The 22,523-nt window shown below is 37.0% G+C and overlaps 4 protein-coding genes across 4 annotated transcripts; 3 read left to right on the forward strand and 1 right to left on the reverse strand.

The window, feature by feature from the left end:
* The first annotated feature begins 1,108 nt into the window (after positions 1–1,108).
* LOC103836461 lies at positions 1,109–3,956 on the forward strand. The gene has a single exon (XM_033276449.1). The coding sequence runs from the start codon at positions 3,256–3,258 to the stop codon at positions 3,748–3,750; it is 495 nt and encodes a 164-aa protein (XP_033132340.1). The 5' UTR covers positions 1,109–3,255; the 3' UTR covers positions 3,751–3,956.
* Positions 3,957–5,559: 1,603 nt separating this feature from the next.
* Positions 5,560–10,271, reverse strand: LOC103836462 (cation/H(+) antiporter 14). The gene is made up of 3 exons (XM_009112720.3): positions 9,309–10,271; positions 8,172–9,167; positions 5,560–7,613 (listed from the first exon to the last, which is right to left on the reverse strand). The coding sequence occupies exons 1-3, from the start codon at positions 9,558–9,560 to the stop codon at positions 6,369–6,371; spliced, it is 2,493 nt and encodes an 830-aa protein (XP_009110968.1). The 5' UTR covers positions 9,561–10,271; the 3' UTR covers positions 5,560–6,368.
* A 1,026-nt stretch (positions 10,272–11,297) lies between these two features.
* On the forward strand, positions 11,298–16,465 carry LOC103836463 (protein TIC110, chloroplastic). The gene is made up of 15 exons (XM_009112721.3): positions 11,298–11,815; positions 11,886–11,945; positions 12,029–12,152; positions 12,258–12,326; positions 12,421–12,519; positions 12,599–12,665; positions 12,941–13,005; positions 13,080–13,174; positions 13,488–13,615; positions 13,686–13,786; positions 13,923–14,139; positions 14,436–14,590; positions 14,796–14,921; positions 15,017–15,985; positions 16,071–16,465. The coding sequence occupies exons 1-15, from the start codon at positions 11,298–11,300 to the stop codon at positions 16,317–16,319; spliced, it is 3,042 nt and encodes a 1,013-aa protein (XP_009110969.2). The 3' UTR covers positions 16,320–16,465.
* Positions 16,466–16,827: 362 nt separating this feature from the next.
* Positions 16,828–22,260, forward strand: LOC103836464 (nardilysin-like). Its single transcript, XM_009112722.3, has 19 exons — positions 16,828–17,127; positions 17,219–17,294; positions 17,379–17,425; positions 17,514–17,626; positions 17,917–17,990; positions 18,122–18,217; positions 18,307–18,426; positions 18,555–18,788; positions 18,896–19,044; positions 19,186–19,342; positions 19,509–19,658; positions 19,741–20,120; positions 20,202–20,351; positions 20,480–20,662; positions 20,782–20,985; positions 21,097–21,200; positions 21,286–21,439; positions 21,537–21,658; positions 21,775–22,260. Exons 1-19 carry the CDS (start codon positions 16,828–16,830, stop codon positions 22,016–22,018), a joined length of 3,057 nt encoding a protein of 1,018 aa, XP_009110970.1. The 3' UTR covers positions 22,019–22,260.
* Positions 22,261–22,523: the final 263 nt, after the last annotated feature.

Below are 22,523 nucleotides of genomic sequence, written 5' to 3' on the forward strand. Positions count from 1 at the left end.
TATGTTATATTTTGAATTTTTCAAAACGTCTATAAATTATTAGAAATTTGAAGATCTCCACTCTGAAAATTTTGTGATCAATAGATTATTTTTTTGTCATGATAAGTTACAAATGATCATAAAATTGTATTAATATGAATTTTTATTTAATATTATAAGAAGATACACATGATTTTAAAACCATATGAGTAAAAAATATCATTTAAAAATAAAACACATATATATATATAGATTATACTATATACCATAAGATTACATAAATATTTTAATATTAAAACTTTCAATGAATTTTCAAAAACATTTATAAATTATAAACTTATTAAAGATTTCACATTGAAAATTTTGTTATCGATGATTTAAATATTCAGTAATAAAATGATATGAATGATCATAGAACTGTATGATTATAAATTCTCATTTAATAAATGACTATATAAAATATACTATTCTTAGAAAAATAGGTTGAATTATCTTAACTTACATTATATTTTTTATTAAACTAACTATCGAATTGATAAATAATCTATCAAATTTGTTTTTGCACTTTCCTTAATTAGAAACTACGAAATTACCTAATATGATTAACGTATATATGAAAATTAATTATTATGAATAATAAATATTTGATAACAATTTTGGTATCTTAGTTTTTTTTTAATTTTATATTATTGAAAGATATTAAAAAATCACATTAAATATATAATAAAAATTTTATATTTTTTCTTATATGTTATATTTTGAATTTTTCAAAACGTTTATATATTATTAGAAATTTGAATATTCCCACTCTGAAAATTTTTTGATCAATAGATTTTTTTTTTGTTATAATAAGTTACAAATGATCATAAAATATAACGCATATGAATTTTTATTTAATAAATATTCAAACTAAATAATATATATATATATAAATACTAATGATCTAAAGCAACAAGATTGGCTGATCAATTTAGTCGTCCAGTTGAAATCTTTCAAAAGTATGTGAAAGACTAAAGTCAAAGTAAATATGGTTTTAGAATAGTAATTATATTTTACTAACCGAAATACCAAAAAAAACCGAACCGAACCGAAACCAACCCGATATTCGGATTGAACACCCCTAATCCAAATGAAGCCAAACTATTGTTTCATTCTCCAAAATATAATAAAAAGAATAACTTAATTCCGCGCAAGGCGCGGATCTTATCCTAGTTGTACCCTATTTACGGATTAGTACTTAAGCCCCGCAAGTAGCAGAGATCGCAGTTAACATACGTACGGTTTTGACTTTAATTAGTGCGATAATAGTCATTGGCAGAAAGTCTTAAAAGCAACGCAATAATTTTAGCTAACTCAAATTTATATTATTATAAATAAGCTAATGCTTAAATGATTCTTACTTTAGAGTATTTCTAATGTATAAGTCTATTTTTTCTTCCAAGATAAAGTAAAATGGAATATGAACTAAAAATGTTTTATACCATATTATATTTTTCATTTTATATTGGAAGTAATAAACAAACATAAAATAAATTATTTCATTTATAGAGCAAATTTTGTTAAAAAATAAGAAATAGAACAGAGTTGGAGTATTTTTTATTTTATACTTTTTTTACTCAATTTTAGAAAGAAATGCAGTGGGACTGGATATACCCATAGACAAAGCTATTATGGTTTTAATTATTTGAACTATAACGTAAACTAACACAAGCGAATAACGTATGTATTTTTGAAAGAAAAAATGCATAATAATTCCTGCACAGTAGTGTTTTCTTATCCTTTGTTTAATGTGCAGTTCGTCCAGACCGATGATTGCATGTTAAATTAATAAAGTACACATGTACGTATTTGCCATTCAACGACCGATGGAAATGGAACTACACATGGTACAGGAATATATTAAAGTTGTGGCCATAGTGACGTGGTGTGTACGTATTCCGTAACTATTAAACTCAACAAGATGTGCCAGGATATAGGGCCATAAAACTTCTCAAGTTTTAAACAATATACTCCAATACCAATGAGTTCTTCTTATCCTCTATACTATTTTTTGTCTTTGTATTGAAATCTTCAATAGATTGTTCAGGTATGTTAATTTATATCTTCAAAAGTGAAGTAGCTTGAACACAGACAACGAGAATGTGTAGTTTCTCAATACTTAAATAAGTTAATTGAGTAAAACTAATGTATTGTTACTTCCAACATTGATATCAAATCCTACTTAAGTATCCGTAGTGTAGAGTACCTTTTGCTTTATACTAGTAGTATATAATTCTTTTGCAGTTTCCAAGTCTTTGGTCATTGTTTCACATTATTAGTTACAAGTAATCTATCTAATCCCAAGTTTCCAACACGCTCCTAGTTTCAAGATTTGGTATTATTCGAGAAAGAATACAATAAAAAGGAAAAAAAGTTCCTTCAAAATTTGTCACATAGCGTCAGAATATCTTTACTCGATCTATTTCGACACACTATCTATCAGCTGATTAACTATTTAAATTACGACTCAACACCAGGTTTTCAGGTCAGAGAAGACTGCTCAGTTGCAGATAAGAGAAGACTGCTCAGTTGCAGATAGTAATCAAAAATCACATGTATGTAATGCTAATGACAAATCTCCAAAATAACACCTTTTAAATTTTATTCCAAAAATATAATCCAGTGTTAAAAATTTATAAAATAACATTCATTTGACCCAAAAAAACTATAACTCTTAAACCTTAATCTTACTCTCATCCGTTAAATACTAAATAGTAAGATCATAATCCATAAATCTTTATCACCAAACCATAAATCCAGACATTTGCTCTTTTTTATCTTTAAATGTTTTTTTTTAAAAAAGTCTACTTATATGCTAATTTTGTCATAAAACATGATTTAATACTATTTGATGATATTTCTCTCTAAATAATATAAAATTAAAAGTTCCGCTACTAGTTTACTATGTAACTTCTGTCACCAAAAAATTGGTATAAAATTTAACATTTAAAAAAAAAGATTAAAAGTTCCACCAGTCCTTATACACGAGATGCGTCCTCAATCTATATAATAATTAATAATGTTTCGAATAAAAGATAGAATCATAGGGATCCAGTTGATAATGCGATAAAAAGGACAATTCGGTCATTTATTATACGTATGGTCAAGCCCGCTTTGTTGTGACGTGAAGTGTTGGCTCCTATATAACCTCGTCTCTCCAACTTGTTCTACCACATAACTCTCTTTACTAATATAGAGAAAACAATCAAAAGAAAGTGAAAGCAGTATTAAAGAGAGATGGGAAACAGTCTAAGGTGTTGTCTAGCTTGTGTTCTTCCATGTGGAGCACTAGATTTGATCAGGATCGTTCATCTAAACGGCCACATTGATGAGATCACACGGTCTATAACCGCCGGAGAGATCCTCCAAGCAAACCCAAACCATGTCCTAAGCAAACCATGTTCTCAAGGTGTTGTCCGTAAGATCTTGATCTTGTCCCCTGAATCCGAGCTCAAGCGAGGAAGTATCTATTTTCTCATTCCTGACTCTTCCTTGCCGGAGAAGAAAAGAAGGAGAAAAGAAGGTCACAGTCCGAACAAGACTCCCAACAACAACCCTAAGGCTGACCTCGGAGAAGTTAAAGATGTGAAACAGTGTGAGAAGTACTTGGAAGGAGTTGTGTCGTCCACGTCAAATGGTAAAGAACAACGTCATCGCCGGCGGCACAGCAGATCGGTGTCAGTATCCTCGTGGCAGCCTCACCTTGACAGTATCTCTGAGGATCTTAATTAATTACTCTTCCCTTTACCTCTTTATATTTTTTCTAGCTAATGGGGTGTTTTTTTTTCCGGGAGCCGGATTTTTATTTTCGAGAGATTTTTATTTTGTTTTTCTTTTGTGAAAAATCTCACAAAAAGAATTATATAATGTGGATAAGTTATCTGTTGAATCATGGTGTAGTAATTTATAGTTACGAAAAATTATTATATTTCAATGGATTAGTAAACATTGATCAAAAGCGAAACATACATAAAAGTTTAAGGCAGATTTAGTTTATGCAGTATTCATCGAAATAACAATAATAAAGAAGACGAGGGTTTAGGGGGAATAATAATAAAATGGGATTGAATCAACAAACCAGCCTCTTTTCTGTTACAATTTCAATATATTTCCTCTTGATATCAATGAAATAATCCGAAAAGTGGATGTAATGGAATTGTATACGGAAAAAGCATCAATGAAGTGATTAATGATTATGATAAAATGTGTGTTTAACGGAAAATACCACTTTGAATTATTAGACTTGATTATATAAGCTGGGTCGTTATAAAATAATAATGAATAATAATAGTTAGTAGGCAGGTTTGCACATGTAGGTGAACCAATCGAAAAGCCTTTGAAACTGAGATAAAAATCTGTTGTTCCAAATAATACTATAGTCATTCAATCATATAAATAAATTAAAGGAAAATAACTTGTGATGTAAAACATACATGGAGTCATGGACAAGAAAGTGTATCAATGGTTATGCCAGAAAAATGAACATTTTTATCTTCTCATGTTAAATGATTTCTCTGTATATGTAGCTTCGTATTTCAGCTTTAAGCTACTACCGATACTTTTACATACATGCATTTTACGCAAAAACATATTACTATGTTTAAGATTCTAAGATTCAACTCGTTTAAACATGTCAGATACTAATGCGGTTGTTATTCTTTGCAAATGCAATATACATAGTTTCAAAAGTATTACATATTAATTGTGATTGGTTCAACCATCGAAATGGAATCTGTATTATTATAGGTTTAATGCAATGACTCACTTATAGGCAAATACAATAGACTTTAAACATAAAATTAGAAAAAAATCTATAAAAAAATTGTTGGACAATAAGGTTGGATATGGCTACAAGTACAAGTTAAGATACCTATTAAAAATGAAATTCTTACAATAATACATCAGGCTCAGGACTAAATTATTATTATCCTTGTTATTAAAACATTTGAAGAGAAATGACCAGTAGAAAAAGAGAAAATGAAAGCTGGCAAGCCCATCTGTATCAACTGCCTTCACATGGCTCCTCTCTTCTATGCCCCATCTCTACAAGACATTCATTTTATCTTTGTTTATCGATCTCTCCTTTTCTTCTATTCTATTCATCTCTACAGCAATTACTATTATTCTATAGTGTATATGCAACTATGCATACATTACTAAGTTTGGTCCAAACAGCCCATCTTCTCCATACGCCTCGGCCATTATGCTTCCAGTTTATTAAATGAAATTTCCTTTGTATTACATTGAGGGCTTTCTCTTGTTCGTTTATGTAATAGACTTACACGTACTGATGCAATCTAGTATGTACCGCCAAAACGTAATGTCATTCTTGTCACTTGATTAGAAGTGATGTAGTGTCATTACATTTTAGTGACCCACTCGTTAGCCCAATCATACAATCTGACGCTACTCTCTCGTATGTTAGCATGACACGTCCGTCTGCTTCTGTCCACATAACAACTTTGCGAATATAAAAGATTAATTGGCTTAGATGCACCCAGAAACCCATGTAATTTAACATATAACCTTGTTTTTTTTAAAATATTTTTAGTGACTATAATATTCTTATCTCTATCTCTCTCTCTTCTCCCTTTTATGTGTTCTAATCTCTTTATCTTTCGTACAAATTCTTCAAATCATCTTCTAATTCAACACAAATCTTTATTTTTTTATTCTGATTCTTTTGACACCCATAATGCTAATCTTATTATCTCACCCCAATTCAAATATTTCCAATTTAGAATCACAATCAACTTTTAGATAATATATACGTTAGTAGGTATTTTATTACTTACCTGCTATTATTTAGATTTTAATGGATTCTTAATCGATACATGAAGTGTTAGCTGTTATAAATAGATTTTGAGCTATTTAATAGATAACTAATTAATTGTTAATAGTTTCATTAACTGATATATGATTTGTTAGTCGATATATTTGTTTGATACATAGATTGTTAGATGATAATGAAATTATTAGCGGATATGTTAGTTGGTATATAGATTGTTACCTGCTATGTAAATATTTAGTTGATAGATCTAGAGTTACTTGTTTTCGACAAAGCATAAGAGCATTTTCGTCCGCACATTGTCAAAAAGTTATTCATTTTTGGGTTATCCATAATTATGGGCATTCAACAAATTTGGACCTTAATTGGGGATATTCCACACATTGTCTCAATATAAAATGATCTGATCCCATTTTCATTTCCTATCGATACTGACCATTGTAAAAATTGCGTTCTACTATATCGAGTTGCATACTTAACAATCTGTAGTTTAATACAAACAAACACACACAAAAAACTACACCCTTTATTATTACTTAATAATACATTAGAAAAGGACTAATTAACGGTTGTGAAGATCAACAGTGGTATACCCTTCTTCAACAGAGAACCGTGGGTGTACTCTCGGATCTCCACCCCTATGAGGCGAAACTGGTAGTTTATAGCTATTATCCATCGCAAAATAGTCGTCACCTTCTTGCTGATGAACCACAAGCACCGAGAAATGAAAATCCGGAGACGCAAACATGTCTCCAATCACACCTAGCTCAGGACACTCGCTCCAGTCCGTCAGCCCGTACAGCACGGACGACTCTAGGTCATGGTCACGACCCACGACAACCAAATCGTACGTAGACCCAAGCGCACTAATCACTTGCGTGGTCTCCACTCCATCTCTGACAATCTCTTCTCTGTAATGCACTTTGGGTTTGTTCTGCGAGAAGCTCTTGAAGTCGTTTATGAGGTGACACTCGGAAGGTTCTGTTTCTTCTCCTGTTGTTATGTTGGTGTTGTAAAGTGCGCTCTTGTGTCGGAAATGGATCATCGTGACGCTCACTTCCGGGTGCTCTGCCATTCTCATGCAGAAGGCTAGCGCCTCCGCGTCGTCTCTCCCTTCGATGAAGATCATAGCCACGTTACGCCACGTGTGGCTCATTAGGACAGAGCGACGACCTTCTATTTCTCCTCGGTCGATGAATATTCCGACAGAGCAAGGTGCCTTGTCCAACACGTTAATATTAATGCTACGGATCGCTGGGTTCACGTGGTCGACGGTCCCGTCTATGGCGTACTCTTTATGAAACGGGATGACGATGAGCGCAGCTTTCTTGTCGAGTGCGAGAGTGCAGATGTCGTCGTTGATGCTGGAGAAGGGAGCCGCGGCTGTGAAATGCTGAGCCATTAGGGTTCCTTGGTGCTGCTGCTCGAACCGTTGGAACCCGTTGACTATTTGCGTTGACTGGGCCGTGTTGGGGTCGAGTTTGTTCATCAGGTGATGCGGCATGAGCACCGCGTGGGCTCTGCCTTTGAGCTCGACGAGGTGCAGCGTGAAGACGGAGACAGGGCTGAAGCGACTAGGGTAAGAAGCTTCTAGGAGGTTGACCATCGAAGGTACGTTTTCGACGTTGTAAACGCAGAAGAGTAGACGGAGCTGAATGTTTCGTTGTCTCGTGTTGAGGATCGTTCGCTTGCTCTCGCTTCTGTATCGTTTCGATGGGTCGTAGAGGCGCACAACGAGGAAGCGTGAAATGCCCGTCACGAGCAAGAGCGTGATGATAACAAGATTGAAGCATTCTGTGTTTAGAACCTGCAAACAATAATTTTGTGAGTATTTCTGGAAATGTGTATTTGGCTGCGTCCATACGCTATAATCAACCATTTCAACTTCGTGTTATAAAATGTGTTATGCGAGTTTAAATAATTTAGATAAATATTAATTAGCGTTTAGAAATGCGTAGACAAATTTTAAATATTAATACTTATAAAACAAAGTAATTCCGATGAATAATAGCGTTTAGATGAATGTTTAGACAAATTTTTAAAATTAATATCCAAAAAATTGATAAAATTATATAATTATAAATATTTATATATGTTAAATATATTTTATAGATTAAAAATTTATATGTGTTGTATATTGTAGTTTAAAAAAATGAAGGCATGTATTATAAATCTTATAGACATAACATGCATGTATTATTTATGTAAAGGATATATATTTATCTAAGCATATGGCTAAGCGTCAGAGGTTTGGTTATTGAAGGCCTGATACGTTTTAGATCTTGATATGGATCAATCTTATTGTGTGTAGAGAAAATTTGATCAGACAAACGCAAAACAAAAAATGTAGGTTTTGTAATAATACCTTTTCATCTTTCCACATGACGGATGTGTAGATCTCGATGACTCCTTGGCAACACATCAATAATGCCAAAGAAATTGCGTCTCCGATATTTATGCTGCAATACACGGACGCGGCTGCGGTTCCTAGGAACTTGCACGTGTAGGTAACGAGGATCACGGCCTCAATGACCCTCACGTGGCTCTGTTCAATCTTTAAGAAATTGGTCTGTAATCCACTAATGGCGATAAAACACGGGAGCATAAGGCATGACGCAAACATCTCGAGCTTGGTCGTGAGCCCGGTCCCTAACGGAGGTCCATCGGGGAGCGATACACCGAGCCAAAACGCTCCAAACGCTGCATGGACTCCGAGCACTTCGGAGGCCAAGCTTATCACCAACAAGACCATTACGATCGGGAAGAACGGGATATCGTTTGCTTTATCAACCGAAACGCTTCTTCTCGCCGTCAACCAGATGATCAAAGGTCTGCAGATGAAAAATATGGCGAGGAGAAGAGCGGTGATCCAAGCGAAAGACCAAACGGTAGCGAGCGTACCGTCTTGCAAGAACATTCTGAAAACGAGTGCAACCACCCAGCTAAAAGCCTCGCAGACGATGGAGCAGTTCGTGGCTAATCTCCCGAGATCAGAGTTGAGGATGTTGAGCTCGGCTAAGACGGTTGTGGTGACGGGGAACGAGGTCATTGCGTTGAGAGAGATCACGGTGTGGATGCAGTGGGCGACTTCTGGTGGGATCTGGAAAGTGTTTTTCAAGACGAGGACGGTGAGGTTGCCTATGGAGAAAGGGAAGGCGTAGGAGGCTGTACCGATGAGCAACGCTTTGGAACCTGCTTTACGTAGAATGCTAGCGTCGATTCTAAGGCCTAGTAAGAAAAGATGCATGAAGAAACCGACGTTTGAGAACGTTTGTAAAGTGATTTTGCCGCTAATGGGAAAGACCATCTCCATGTAGCTCCTGCTTTGGCCCAAGAGAGATGGTCCTAGGATTATACCAGCCTGCAAGTAGATAATTAACAAAAATTCAATAAAAAGAGAAATGTAAAGAGCTTGAGGTTCCATAATGGATAGTCTGTGCATGGGTTTCCTAAAAAGGAAAGAAATAAATATAGACAAGTTATTATGAAATTATTTAATTACCAGGACTTGTGCAGAGATCATGCCTTGATTCAAGGGCTTGAGGAGGCGGAAGAGAAGCCTTGAAGTGATAATAATGGCAGCTACTTGCAACAAGAGAAGTGGCATTGCGTATTTGAGAGGGTTACTGCCCATGAAAACGCCCTTTGAGGTTAACATATGGTTTGTCTGGCAAACGAGGCTTTCCAAGAGGAATGGCCCATGAACTTTGCCTTTCTGCGTTGAGGTGACCTCATCCATGTTTAGCGTTGACATCACTATGGTCTTTCTTGTGCACGCCAAAGGCAATTTTACTGAATGGGAGCAGAGAAATCTAAGCTGAGATTAATAACAAAACATAATACTCTGTTTTTATATTGAGAAATGCTATCATCATATGAGGATTCCTCTCTAGGTTGGGTCAAAAGATCAAAAACAAAAGGGAAGTGTGAGAAACAGAAAGAGAGATGAAACCATATTTCTTGATTCTATTTAGTGATTCTGACTATTTTTTTGGTTGGTTGATGTTAATAGCCCATAACCTCCAACCATTCCAAATTCATGGTTTTATTGTCCTTTAAGTCCTAATAATAAAAAGTCATTTAAAATGAGATTTTCTCCAACCATTTATATTCTACAATAAACTTCTTTGCATATCACACATTCTAGTCTAAAGCTCATAAACTACTAAACCCAAGTTGAACCCATATTTATTGCTTCTATCTAGTGATTCTGACTGTTTTTTTGATTGGTTGATGTTAATAATCCCTAATCTCTCCAACCATTCTCAATTCATGGTTTTAATATCCATCTAAATTCTAAGAATAATAAAAGCATTTAAAATGATATTTTCTCCAACCATTGTAAATGCTTCATCCCATGATACATTCTAGTCTAAAGTTCCTGCCTCCTTCAAACTACTAATCCCAACTTGAATCAAATATAGAAAAATAAGAACATTTGGTTTAGATCTTAAACCACAAGGTGCTTTTTAAACAGCTACAAATTAGTATATCATTACCATCCCACAAATAGCACTGTCCTCAAGAGACAGACAAAGCTCCGGTTTCACTTCTTGGCGAAAGAGACGACCGTTGGATTTTGTGGAGTCTTGAAACTCTGAAGAGAGCCTGCATGGGCATAGAAGATTGAACATATCATCTTGGTACTTGACAAACGTTCCTAATGAAAAGTATGTTGTTTGATAGCATCATGTCTGGCCCGCTCTGCTGGAACCAAGTCTGCTAAAGTGCATAGACTGTATTTAGACTCCTAACCAGTGTTTACCGGACCGGTTCCAAGTTATACTAAAAACCAGATTTGAATTAAACAGGTAAAATCGGTCAAAAACAGGTGAAACTCACTAAAAATGGTGTTCCGGTTCGATATTAAAACCCGATTTTTTTCTTTCAAATTCAAGTAAAAAAATGTTTTAAACTGCAAATTTTAAAAAGATCTCACAAAATATATTGTTTTTAAATATCTAACTAAATAAATTATTTTTATTATATTTTATATTATTTTTGAAATTTTATTTTATTTTTATATCATTTTAAAATTCTAACATTGATATAAAATTTTATAAAACATAATTTTATGATTATACATATATATATAGTTATTTAATCTTAAATTAAATTAAAATGTAAAATCCGGTTGAACCGTTGGACCAGTCCGACTATTGATCTATTTACAATGGCGAGTCATTGTCCGGTCCGGTTTCAAAACATTGCTCCTCAGTTCAGCTAAAGAGCCAAAGAAGCAGGCAAAGAATAGAGTAGAAAATCGTCCCGTTTCCTATTTACAAGGGCGTCTACTTTGTTTTCATTATAACTTCTCACCGTTTATCATAGAATAAAACGGCACGCAGTGTTTTGATATAATGTTACAAACGTTACGACGTTTTAGAAGTCCTATCCCTTTCCCCTTTCTTCCTCCTCGTTTCTATCCTCTCTCTTCACTTCTTCAAATCGTTAAACCCTACGAGCTTCTTCACAGTAGAGGGGAACAACCATGAATCCCTCTCTCATCACCGCCGTTAACGCTCCAATCTCACCTTCCCCTCGGTCTCCTCTACTCTGCCACTTCCTCACTCCGTCACCTCTCCGTTTATCGCAGTCTCAATCTCCGTCTCGCCGCCGTTACCGAGTTTCGTTCCCTCGCTGCGCAGCTACTTCGTCCGAGCAACCATTGGTGTCTACGAAGAAATCAGATGTACACGGGAACAAGAAGGAGCTCACCGGATTGCAACCGATTGTGGAGAAAATGACTCCGCCGGTGAGGCTGGCGACTTCTGCTGTCGTTCTAGCGGCGACGCTAGCTTCTGGCTATGGCCTTGGGCTCCGCTTAGCTGGCTCGAGGAATATTGCTTTGGGTGCGGCGGCTGTTGCTGGAGCCGCCGGCGGAGCTGTCGTCTATGCGATGAACTCCGCCGTACCGGAGGTTGCTGCCATCGGTTTGCACAATTATGTTGCTGAAATTGAAGATCCTGCCTCTGTGACTAAAGATGATATTGAAAAGATAGCTTCTAGGTTAGTGGTTGATTGAATTTTAAGATGAAAGAGGATATAGAGAGGATCAAAATTTGCTTATATGTTGCAGGTATGGTGTCAACAAAGGAGACGAGGCGTTCCAGGCTGAGATTTGTGATATTTACTGCCGGTGAGTCAAGTTTGATATTAGCTTCCTTCTTTTCTTAGTGTGGAGAATTGTTCAGTTGATCTTTGCATCTTGATCTTGATTAGGTACGTAACTTCCGTGCTTCCAGCTGAAGGACAGTCACTTAAAGGAGATGAAGTGGAGAAGATAGTCAAATTCAAAAGTGCTTTGGGAATAGACGACCCTGATGCAGCCTCCATGCACATGGAGGTGTTTTCTAGATTCCTTTTCTTTGTTTGAATTATCACTTAGCCTTTTGAAGTTGATTCAGAAGGATATTGAATGTAGAATCAGCGATTCCTTGGTTTTGTCTAGATTGGCAGGAGGATTTTTAGGCAAAGGCTTGAGACTGGGGAGCGTGAAGGTGATGCAGAACAGCGTCGGGTGAGTCGCTAGTGCCTAGTGTTCGTTTATGTATTGTAGTTTGGTTCAGTAAGAGAGCAGAAGTGTGATCACAAGTTGTATGCTCCCAGTGCAGGCATTTATGAGGCTTGTATATGTTTCAGCTCTTGTGTTTGGAGACGCTGCATCCTTCCTTTTACCTTGGAAGCGAGTACTGAAGGTCACAGATGCTCAGGTAGGCATTCACATTTTGGGACCTTACCCCCAACTTGGTAATATGAAGTTCTCCGCTAATGTGTTAATATTGTGTATAGGTTGAGATTGCTATTCGTGAAAATGCAAAGCAGCTCTATGCCGAAAAGTTGAAATTAGTTGGTAGAGGTAATGTTATTCCATGTTTTTCATTTTAAGATATTAACTATTAAGTAATGTTACACTTATGGAATGGAGGAAGTTGCATGAGCTGGTTATATCAATTATTGTGTCACTTCTTTGAAATAGGGTTTTATAATCTTCCTCTCATAGCAAGATGTCTGAATGCTCGGCACGGAACTATAATACTTCTCATTTGACATTGAAAATAGATACGGCTTCTCTTTTCCGCAGCTTTATGCATGGAAACTTACTTGGTTATATCTGTTAACATGTTCTTGTAGATATTAACGTAGAAAACCTTGTGGATCTAAGAAAAGCACAACTATCATTCAAGCTTTCTGATGAGGTACTCTAATCTCTTTGCGTCATTGACTTCTTACTGCCACTGGCTATTCTTCTGACAGTTTTTCTCCCTTGCAGCTTGCTGAAGATCTGTTTAGAGAACATACACGAACAGTAGCCATAGAGAATATTTCATCCGCACTTAGCGTACTCAAATCCCGCACACGAGCAGTGTAAGGCATTGTATTATCGAATCATGAATAGAAAAATATATGGAAAAATTATGATACATGTGAAGAAGACGTTAATGTTTTTTGCTTTAACCTAGATGTTTGATTATACAGAAAAAACGACCTTTTTGATCGTTTCCTTTAGTGTAGTACCTCTTAGTATAATAACTTTTTAGTGAGATTTTAAGTAGAGCAATGAGATTTTGATTCTATAGGCGTTTTGTATCCCGATTATAATTAACATTGAAACTAAATTGGATCATCTAGTTTATTTTAGTGTACAATGCTATTCATTTATTTATCTTTTTTTATCCAGGAAGAGTATGTCACTTGTTGTGGAAGAGCTTGAAAAAGTACTGGAGTTTAACAACCTGCTGGTTTCCTTGAAAAGCCATTCAGAGGCAGATCAATTTGCACGGGGTCTTGGCCCTATATCTTTGATAGGTAAAGATGCTATTGACGGTCTCTTTTGAGAAGTAATCTTAGGCCCTTAACTTGGATGTATGTGGCGTAGGTGGTGATTCTGATTTTGAGAGGAGGATGGATGATTTAAAGCTCCTTTATAGAGCATATGTTGCAGATGCTTTATCAACTGGGCGCATTGAAGAAAACAAGGTAAGCTGAAACCAGTTTTGTATTCTTTATTGTATTGCAAAGTGGGTACATACGGAGCATGGTTTCAGACTTTTTTTTTTCTTTCTGTCTCCTTCCCATGCGATGTCAATTGTTGCCATTTTTTACTGATTGGTAGCTTGTGGCAATGAGCCAACTGAGAAACATACTCGGACTGGGAACACGGGAGGCTGAAGCTATTAGTGTTGATGTTACGTCCAAGGCATACCGTAAGAGACTTGCTAACGCTGTTACTAGTGGTGACCTTGAAGCACAAGATAGCAAAGCAAAATACCTTCAAAAGCTATGCGAAGAGCTGCACTTTGATGCGCAGAAGGCAAGCGCAATCCATGAAGGTATATGGGGACCACCTGATCTTATCCTGTTATGTTATACATGAGTTAAGACAGTTTGAATTGCCATTTTATCGCCCAAAAATGGAATGGATGGGGTCCATGGAATAACTAGAATCTTCTCAATTTGACTGTTAACCTGCGTGTCCCTTACCTTGCAAACTAGCTTTAAATGTTGTGGATTTGGGTTTCCAACAAGTCTGTCACTTTCCTTTGATTACATGCTGTTATCCTACAGTTTTAATGTTTATTAGAGTCTTTTATTCTCAGTCATCTGACAGTCACCTACTCTTCTTCAGAAATCTATAGGCAGAAGCTTCAACAGTATGTTACAGATGGAGAGCTGAGCGACGACAATGTTGCTGCTTTGTTAAGGTTAAGAGTCATGCTCTGTATTCCTCAGCAAACTATTGAGGCAGCTCATGCAGAAATCTGTGGAAGCATATTTGAAAAGGTAATCCAGCTTATCAGTCCCTTTCTGTATCCCTGTTTGTTCCCATTTTCTTTCGTCTAGAAAAACTCTTGTGTTCATACTTAATAGTACGTATTTACCTGTTTTCAATCCGTTCCCAATAACTTAATGTTGGCCACATCTCAACTTAATCGCCTTGTTACCGGACGGTTTGCTTACAGATACTTATTCGTTACATCTTTTCCAGGTTGTTAGAGAAGCTATTTCTTCTGGAGTGGATGGTTATGATGCTGAAACTCGCAAATCAGTAAGAAAGGCTGCTCATGGTCTTCGGTTATCCAGAGAGACTGCCATGTCTATTGCTAGCAAGGCTGTGAGTATATCATTCTCTCTACTTTTCCCATGTTTGATAATTTGTTATTAGGATTTTGTTTTTTTGATAGAAAACGAAAATCTTCGTTGATGCAGGCCCGTAGGGTTTTCACAAACTATGTCAGACGAGCAAGGGCGGCAGAGAACCGCACTGAGTCAGCAAAGGAGCTGAAGAAAATGATTGCTTTCAACACTTTAGTCGTGACTGAGATGGTGGCTGACATTAAGGGAGAATCTTCGGATAAGGAACCTGAAGAGCCTGTTCAAGTGAAAGAAGAAGATACTGAAGATGAGGAATGGGGATCCCTTGAATCGCTCAAAAAGACAAGACCTGACAAGGAACTCGCTGAGAAGATGGGAAAGCCCGGCCAGACTGAGATAACTCTCAAAGATGACCTTCCCGACAGAGACAGGATCGATCTCTACAAAACATACTTGCTCTACTGTGTAACCGGAGAGGTGACAAGAATCCCATTTGGCGCCCAGATCACAACAAAGAGAGACGACTCAGAGTACTTGCTTCTGAACCAGCTTGGTGGGATCCTCGGATTGACTTCGAAGGAAATAGTCAACATTCACGTAGGTCTAGCCGAGCAGGCTTTCAGGCAACAAGCCGAAGTGATTTTAGCTGATGGGCAGCTGACAAAAGCTAGAGTAGAGCAGCTAGACGAGTTGCAGAAACAAGTTGGGTTGCCTCAGCCACAAGCGGAGAAGGTTATAAAGAACATCACAACCACAAAAATGGCGAACGCGATTGAGACTGCTGTTAACCAAGGAAGACTGAACATAAAGCAGATACGTGAGCTCAAGGAGGCAAATGTCAGCCTAGACAGCATGATCGCTGTGAGTCTGAGAGAGAAGCTATTCAAGAAGACAGTGAATGACATATTCTCATCAGGAACAGGCGAGTTCGATGAAACTGAAGTCTACGAGACCATCCCATCTGATCTCAGTATCGATGTTGAAAAGGCAAAAGGAGTTGTCCATGATCTTGCTAGGAGTAGACTATCAAACTCCCTGATCCAATCCGTAGCATTACTCAGACAGAGAAACCGTAAAGGAGTGGTAAGCAAATTGTCCTCTTTTACTCTCTTATCTTGACATAAACTCTTGGATATTTCAGACTGATTTGTGCATCTATGTGTGTTAGGTCTCGTCGTTGAATGATTTACTTGCATGCGACAAAGCTGTGCCGTCTGAGCCACTGTCATGGGAGGTCGCAGAGGAACTGTCTGATCTTTACGATATTTATTCAAAGAGTGATCCCACACCTGCGCCTGAAAAAGTCTCGAGGCTACAGTATCTGCTGGGGATAGATGATTCAACTGCAACTGCCCTCCGTGAGATGGAAGATGGGGTGTTCTCTTCTGCTGCAGAAGAGGGCAACTTCGTCTTCTAAATATCTTTTGAGCAACGGCTCTAGCTTTTGAAAACGATTTGATTGAGAGATGAAAAATGATTTTTGGATTTGAAGTTTTAGCAAAGCCTGTGAAAAATGATGTTTCTGAACAAAATATGAATAATAATCACCACTAGATTCTCCAATCTGCAAACAAAAGGTCAATTTTAAGTTTGTAACACTCATTATCAGAGGCGAAGACGAAGCTTGGATGAATGAGCTCTACCTTTCTTGCTGTTTTCATTCCTTAAAGCAGCAATGCGTGTCGTTTTTTCTAGCATGAAACGGCTTACATGTCAAATATCTACTGAACTAACGGCAAGACACTGCAGTTTCGATTTTGCGTTTTGGGGATTTTTTCCTTTTTTTTTTAAATAAAATAAAACGAAAATTAAGGAGAGCAATAGCGGCGGAATCGTGATACAAGCAGCAGAAGCAAGACCTAAGAAGGAGATTCGGATACCCTACGCTTCTTCACGAGTCGCGCTATCTTCTCAGAACGAGAACGATGCCTGAGACGAAAGCCGTATCGACCTTGGACAATGTAGTGGTGAAGTCGCCCAACGATCGGAGGTTGTACAGAGTCATTGAATTGGTGAACGGATTGTCTGCTCTGCTCATTCACGATCCAGACATTTATCCCGAAGGATATGCGGCTGATCAGATGGATGAAGACGGTGAGGACGGAGAAGAAGAAGAAGAAGATAGTGACGGAAGCTATGAAGATGACGAGGAAGATGAGGAAGGAGATGAAGATGATGAGGATGAGGATGAAGTAGAAGGGAAAGGAGATCAACAGACCAAAAAGGTTTTTCGATTTAAGATACATCACCTGCTTTCTTACTCTTTTAACAAATTTGATTTTGAACTCGTTTGTGTTGTGTGCTGTGACGTGTCAGGCAGCTGCAGCTATGTGTGTTGCAATGGGTAGCTTCTTGGATCCTCCAGAGGCGCAAGGCCTTGCTCACTTTCTTGGTATTTTCATCTTTCTTTGACTTTGTATTCACTTCTTTTGTTGTGTACTATTTGAATCACTCTCATGTTTAACGTTTTGTGCAGAGCACATGCTTTTTATGGGTAGCACCGAGTTCCCAGATGAGAATGAAGTAAGAAGCTTAATGGATGATGATTAGATCTTCTCAACGTTTAGTACAATTTTTTTTTTTTTTGGGGTTGACTTTGTTTTGCTTGTAGTATGATAGTTACTTGTCTAAGCATGGAGGATCCTCTAATGCGTACACCGAAATGGAGCATACCTGCTATCACTTTGAAGTCAAGAGAGAGTTCCTTCAAGGCGCCTTGAAAAGGTACAGACTCTAGTTGCGGTGCTCCTTCACTTGTCTTTTTAGTTGTCAGCTGTTGTAAATTTACCAAGGCAGGCGTTATATGTGTCCATATGCAGAGCTGTTATGATTGTTCAATTTTGTGATGATACAGTAAATTTAGATGCATAGTTCTATTTATTTTTCTTGCTCCTTAAACGTGTGTCACCTCCATTGGACCTAAATCATTTGCTGTAGAGCAATATTTGAGCTTGCTGTTAGGTTTTTGTTCTTTGGAACACTTATTTGACCTTAGTTTGGCTTCTTGTTCATAGGTTCTCTCAGTTTTTTGTTGCACCGCTCATGAAGACTGAAGCCATGGAACGAGAAGTCCTTGCTGTTGATTCAGGTATTGCCTTTTTATCATACCCTTAGTCTTTTGTTTACAAATTATCGAAAGATTCATCTTCAATCAGCATTCAAGTAAATTAACCTCTTATATAGCTAAAACTGTCTTGCTAACAACATCCAAACTTGTAGAATTTAACCAGGCCCTCCAAAATGATGCATGCCGTCTGCAGCAATTACAGTGCCATACGTCGGCAAAGGGTCATCCGTTTAATAGGTTCTCATGGGGTAAGGACTTGTCGGTGTACCTCTCTTGCCACACTTAAGATATTCATGAAATAAGTTAATGTTAATATGTCCTTTCTGTGCTCTGTAAGGTAACAAGAAGAGTTTGAGTGGTGCAATGGAAAATGGGGTTGATCTACGGGAATGCATCATGAAATTATACAAGGAATATTACCACGGTGGATTGATGAAACTGGTTGTCATTGGAGGAGGTATTATCTTTAGGTTTATGATGCGTTTGGCTCTAATTCTTGGAAAAACGTTAATTAAACTCACAATAATGGCCTTTGTTGCTATCTGAGTTTATTGTAATTTTATGGTTACGTATAAAATCTTGCAGAATCTCTCGATACACTTGAAAGCTGGGTCGTAGAACTCTTTGGCGATGTTAAAAACGGATCCAAAATTATGCCAACACTGGAGGCAAAAGGTCCTATTTGGGAAGGCGGTAAATTATATCGCCTAGAAGCGGTTAAAGATGTTCATACTCTTGATTTGACATGGACTCTCCCTCCTCTTCGCCATGCCTATGTGAAGAAGCCGGAGGACTATCTAGCACATCTATTAGGACATGGTGAGGAATCACATCCATTTTTATCGTTTCTATATTGTTTTCTTAAAGCGTGCTTGTGCATGTAAACTGCATACTGACGAATATTATTTATACAATGATCCTTTTAGAGGGCAAAGGAAGTCTTCTATCATTCCTTAAAGGTAAGGGCTGGGCAACCTCGCTGTCTGCTGGTGTTGGAGATGATGGAATTAACCGCTCGTCTTTGGCCTATGTTTTCGGAATGTCTATACATCTCACTGACTCTGGTTTAGAGAAGGTAAATGGTTATATTTTAACTAAGCTTAAAGCAGGGGATTTTCAATCGTTTTTGAACTGTATATAGCTTTATACACTGTTGTTCTTTTCCATTTTTATTTTGTTATGTTACTCATTGGACCTTCTGACTACTATAAAACAGATTTATGACATCATTGGTTACACCTATCAATATCTCAAGTTACTGCGTGATGCATCACCACAAGAATGGATATTCAAGGAACTCCAAGATATTGGGAACATGGACTTTAGATATGCTGAGGAGCAGGCTGCAGATGATTATGCTGCTGAACTTTCAGGTTTGTACTTACATGGTCTCATTCGTCTAGTTCTTTTAAGGTAGTAACAGTGGTTAGCTTATCATGTTGGCATGTAAAGCCTAAATATGTTCAGAATTTATCATGTGTTAATGTATGTAAATCATCATATTTTTTTTAAGTAACCATTGAAACTGTTATTGTGCAGAGAATATGCTTGCTTATCCGGTAGAGCACATTATTTATGGTGATTATGTATACCAGACATGGGATTCAAAAATGATAGCAGATCTAATGAGTTTCTTCACACCAAAAAACATGAGGATTGATGTTGTTTCAAAATCAATCAAGTCCGAAGGTACTTTAGAGGTTTGTTGAGTATGTAACTTTTAGATTGCATATTTCTCACTATCTTTCTCTTGAAAACTTCCTTGTTTCAGAGTTCCAAACTGAGCCTTGGTTCGGTTCTCAGTACATAGTAGAAGATGTTCCATTGGCGTTGATGGAAACATGGAGCAATCCTTCAGAAGTGGATAAATCTTTGCATCTCCCTTCAGAAAACCAATTCATCCCTTCTGATTTTTCCATCCGAGCCACTAGTTCTGATGGGGATCTCAAAAGTCAGTCTCCCCCAAAATGTATAATTGATGAACCATTAATGAAGTTCTGGTACAAGCTTGACGAAACGTTCAAGGTTCCCCGCGCAAATACATACTTCCGCATAAATCTGAAGGGGGCATATGGCAGTGTGAAGAACTGCCTTTTGACGGAATTATTTATCAACCTTCTGAAAGACGAGCTTAATGAGATCATATACCAGGCAAGTACCTTTGGAAGATCTTTTTTAGATGTTTTTTTGTTTTTTGTATTAACATGAATCTCTGATTTTTTTTTTTTGCAGGCCAGCATAGCAAAACTTGAAACTTCTTTATCTATGTATGGTGATAAACTAGAGCTTAAAGTGTTTGGGTTTAACGAAAAAATTCCAGCTCTCTTATCAAAAATCTTAGCCATAGCCAAATCCTTCATTCCAAGCCTGGACCGATTCAAGGTATGTGAAATTTGCATGTATAATTATCACACTCTTTATTTTCATTCAGCATTGAACTTCATTTTTTTGTGTCAGTCTCTTCTCGTTCTTCGTTGATCCGTGAATACCTTCTCCATCCAACCTTGCAGGTTATCAAAGAAAACATGGAGAGAGGGCTCAGAAATACTAATATGAAGCCTTTGAACCATTCCACATACTTGAGACTGCAACTCTTGTGTAAACGAATCTATGACAGCGAGGAGAAGCTGTCTGTACTAAATGATTTGTCTCTCACTGATCTCAACAGCTTTATCCCTGAAGTCCGCTCTCAGGTAACATTCTGCATCAGCCACAGTTAATGTGATTTCCCTTTTACTTAACACTCACTACTTGTCTCTGGTTTTGTTTAAATCGATCAAAGGTTAAGATAAAACTTCTGTTATGTTTGCAGATATTTATTGAGGCTCTGTGCCATGGTAATTTGTCGGAAGACGAAGCAGTAAACATATCAAACATATTCAAAAACAGTTTGACAGTTGAACCGCTCCCTGTCAAATCCAGACATGGAGAGCAGATAACGTGCTTCCCTCTGAGTGCCAAGCTTGTGAGAGATGTCAATGTGAAGAACAAATCTGAAACAAACTCAGTAGTCGAGGTAAAACGAAAACTGACTGTTCTTGTGATGAGAGCCAGCTAAGTAGAAGCTTTAGTAGGTTTCTCGGAGATAGTCATGGTTATGAATTTGAACATGAATCCTGTTTTGCAGCTTTACTATCAAATCGAGCCTGAGGAAGCTAAGTCAACAAGAATGAAAGCTGTGCTGGATCTCTTTAGTGAAATCATAGAAGAGCCATTGTTCAATCAGTTGAGGTTAGTTATATCACATGTCTATCCAGTTTGTTTTATAGATCAAATAGTATTTATGGATAGTCATATGTATGGATTTTGGTTATAGGACAAAGGAGCAGCTTGGTTATGTTGTTGAGTGTGGCCCTCGCTTAACTTACCGTGTCCACGGTTTCTGTTTCTGTGTTCAATCTTCCAAGTACGGTCCAGTTCATTTGCTTGGGAGAATCGACAATTTCATAAAGGACATTGAAGGCATGCTGGTAAGTTTGTAATAACAAAGGCTGATATTAAGCTTTGTTAAAGCTTTTTTCCGTTCTCTATCTCGTTCGTCAAACGTTACTTGGGTTTTAATTGCAGGAACAGTTGGATGAAGAGTCCTTTGAAGATTATCGAAGCGGTCTGATTGGTAAATTGCTGGAAAAGGATCCATCTCTCTTGTCCGAGACAAATGAGTTATGGAGTCAGATTGTTGACAAAAGGTAAGGGATCTCCAAGGGTTTGAAGTATCAGATTTGTAGCTTCATATATAAAAGTTCAGTGTGTTGCTTGATTCCATATCTGTCACTGACAAAATAGCAAACTCTCTCTCGCACAGGTACATGTTTGATTACTCCCAGAAAGAGGCAGAAGAACTAAGAAGCATAGAGAAGAAAGATGTGATGAAATGGTACAAAACCTATTTCAAAGAATCATCACCCAAATCACGTAGGCTTGCGGTGAGGGTGTGGGGATGCAACACCAATATGAAGGAAACTCAGACAGATCCCAAGTCGGTGCAGGTCATCGCAGACGCTGTGGCTTTCAAGTCAACTTCAAAGTTTTACCCAAGCCTCTGTTAGTGACACAAACAACACTACACAAGAGCTTTGCTTAGTCTATTTTTTTTTATCTCTGATATTTTCATTTAACTCCCATTTTATTACTCCCAAGTCTGAATTCTGATACACGTTTGGAGAAAACACACACCAAAATGTCGTTTTTTTTGTTACGGTTTGAGGATATGCATTTAAATTATACTTTTGTCGGCTGGTTGGCCGGCTTGTGACATTTTTAATGAATTAGATTTAGAATATTTCTATTCTTTAATATTTGAAATTTTAATATTTAATCCAGCAATTACGAATGTATTTCACTGTTTTAACAAAAACCATCCAACTAACATACAATTTTTTATGACATAAATAGCATACAAAAATAACCCCCCCAACAAAAACACACATTAAAATAAAACTCTAAACACTAATCCTAGTATCACCGCTTTAATACTTAATCACTAAATCCAAATATAAAATATTTTTTTTTAGTTTTTAATTAGTACTATCTTGAGATTTTTAATGCTAATTT

This window comes from Brassica rapa, chromosome A08 (assembly GCF_000309985.2).
Source record: "Brassica rapa cultivar Chiifu-401-42 chromosome A08, CAAS_Brap_v3.01, whole genome shotgun sequence".
In the NCBI taxonomy this organism is placed as follows: domain Eukaryota; kingdom Viridiplantae; phylum Streptophyta; class Magnoliopsida; order Brassicales; family Brassicaceae; genus Brassica; species Brassica rapa.

Excerpts from the sequence above, each read along its gene's own strand:
- LOC103836461 (XM_033276449.1), top strand. The coding sequence starts at position 3,256 with ATGGGAAACAGTCTAAGGTGTTGTCTAGCTTGTGTTCTTCCATGTGGA.
- LOC103836462 (XM_009112720.3), bottom strand. The coding sequence starts at position 9,560 with ATGTCAACGCTAAACATGGATGAGGTCACCTCAACGCAGAAAGGCAAA. Across the intron at positions 9,168-9,308 it reads TGATCTCTGCACAAGTCCTG|GCTGGTATAATCCTAGGACC; the intron begins GTAATTAAATAA and ends ATCTACTTGCAG. Across the intron at positions 7,614-8,171 it reads TCATGTGGAAAGATGAAAAG|GTTCTAAACACAGAATGCTT; the intron begins GTATTATTACAA and ends TATTGTTTGCAG.
- LOC103836463 (XM_009112721.3), top strand. The coding sequence starts at position 11,298 with ATGAATCCCTCTCTCATCACCGCCGTTAACGCTCCAATCTCACCTTCC. Across the intron at positions 11,946-12,028 it reads ATTTGTGATATTTACTGCCG|GTACGTAACTTCCGTGCTTC; the intron begins GTGAGTCAAGTT and ends GATCTTGATTAG. Across the intron at positions 13,787-13,922 it reads GGCGCATTGAAGAAAACAAG|CTTGTGGCAATGAGCCAACT; the intron begins GTAAGCTGAAAC and ends ACTGATTGGTAG.
- LOC103836464 (XM_009112722.3), top strand. The coding sequence starts at position 16,828 with ATGCCTGAGACGAAAGCCGTATCGACCTTGGACAATGTAGTGGTGAAG. Across the intron at positions 18,789-18,895 it reads AGCACATCTATTAGGACATG|AGGGCAAAGGAAGTCTTCTA; the intron begins GTGAGGAATCAC and ends TGATCCTTTTAG. Across the intron at positions 21,440-21,536 it reads AGGACATTGAAGGCATGCTG|GAACAGTTGGATGAAGAGTC; the intron begins GTAAGTTTGTAA and ends TTTTAATTGCAG.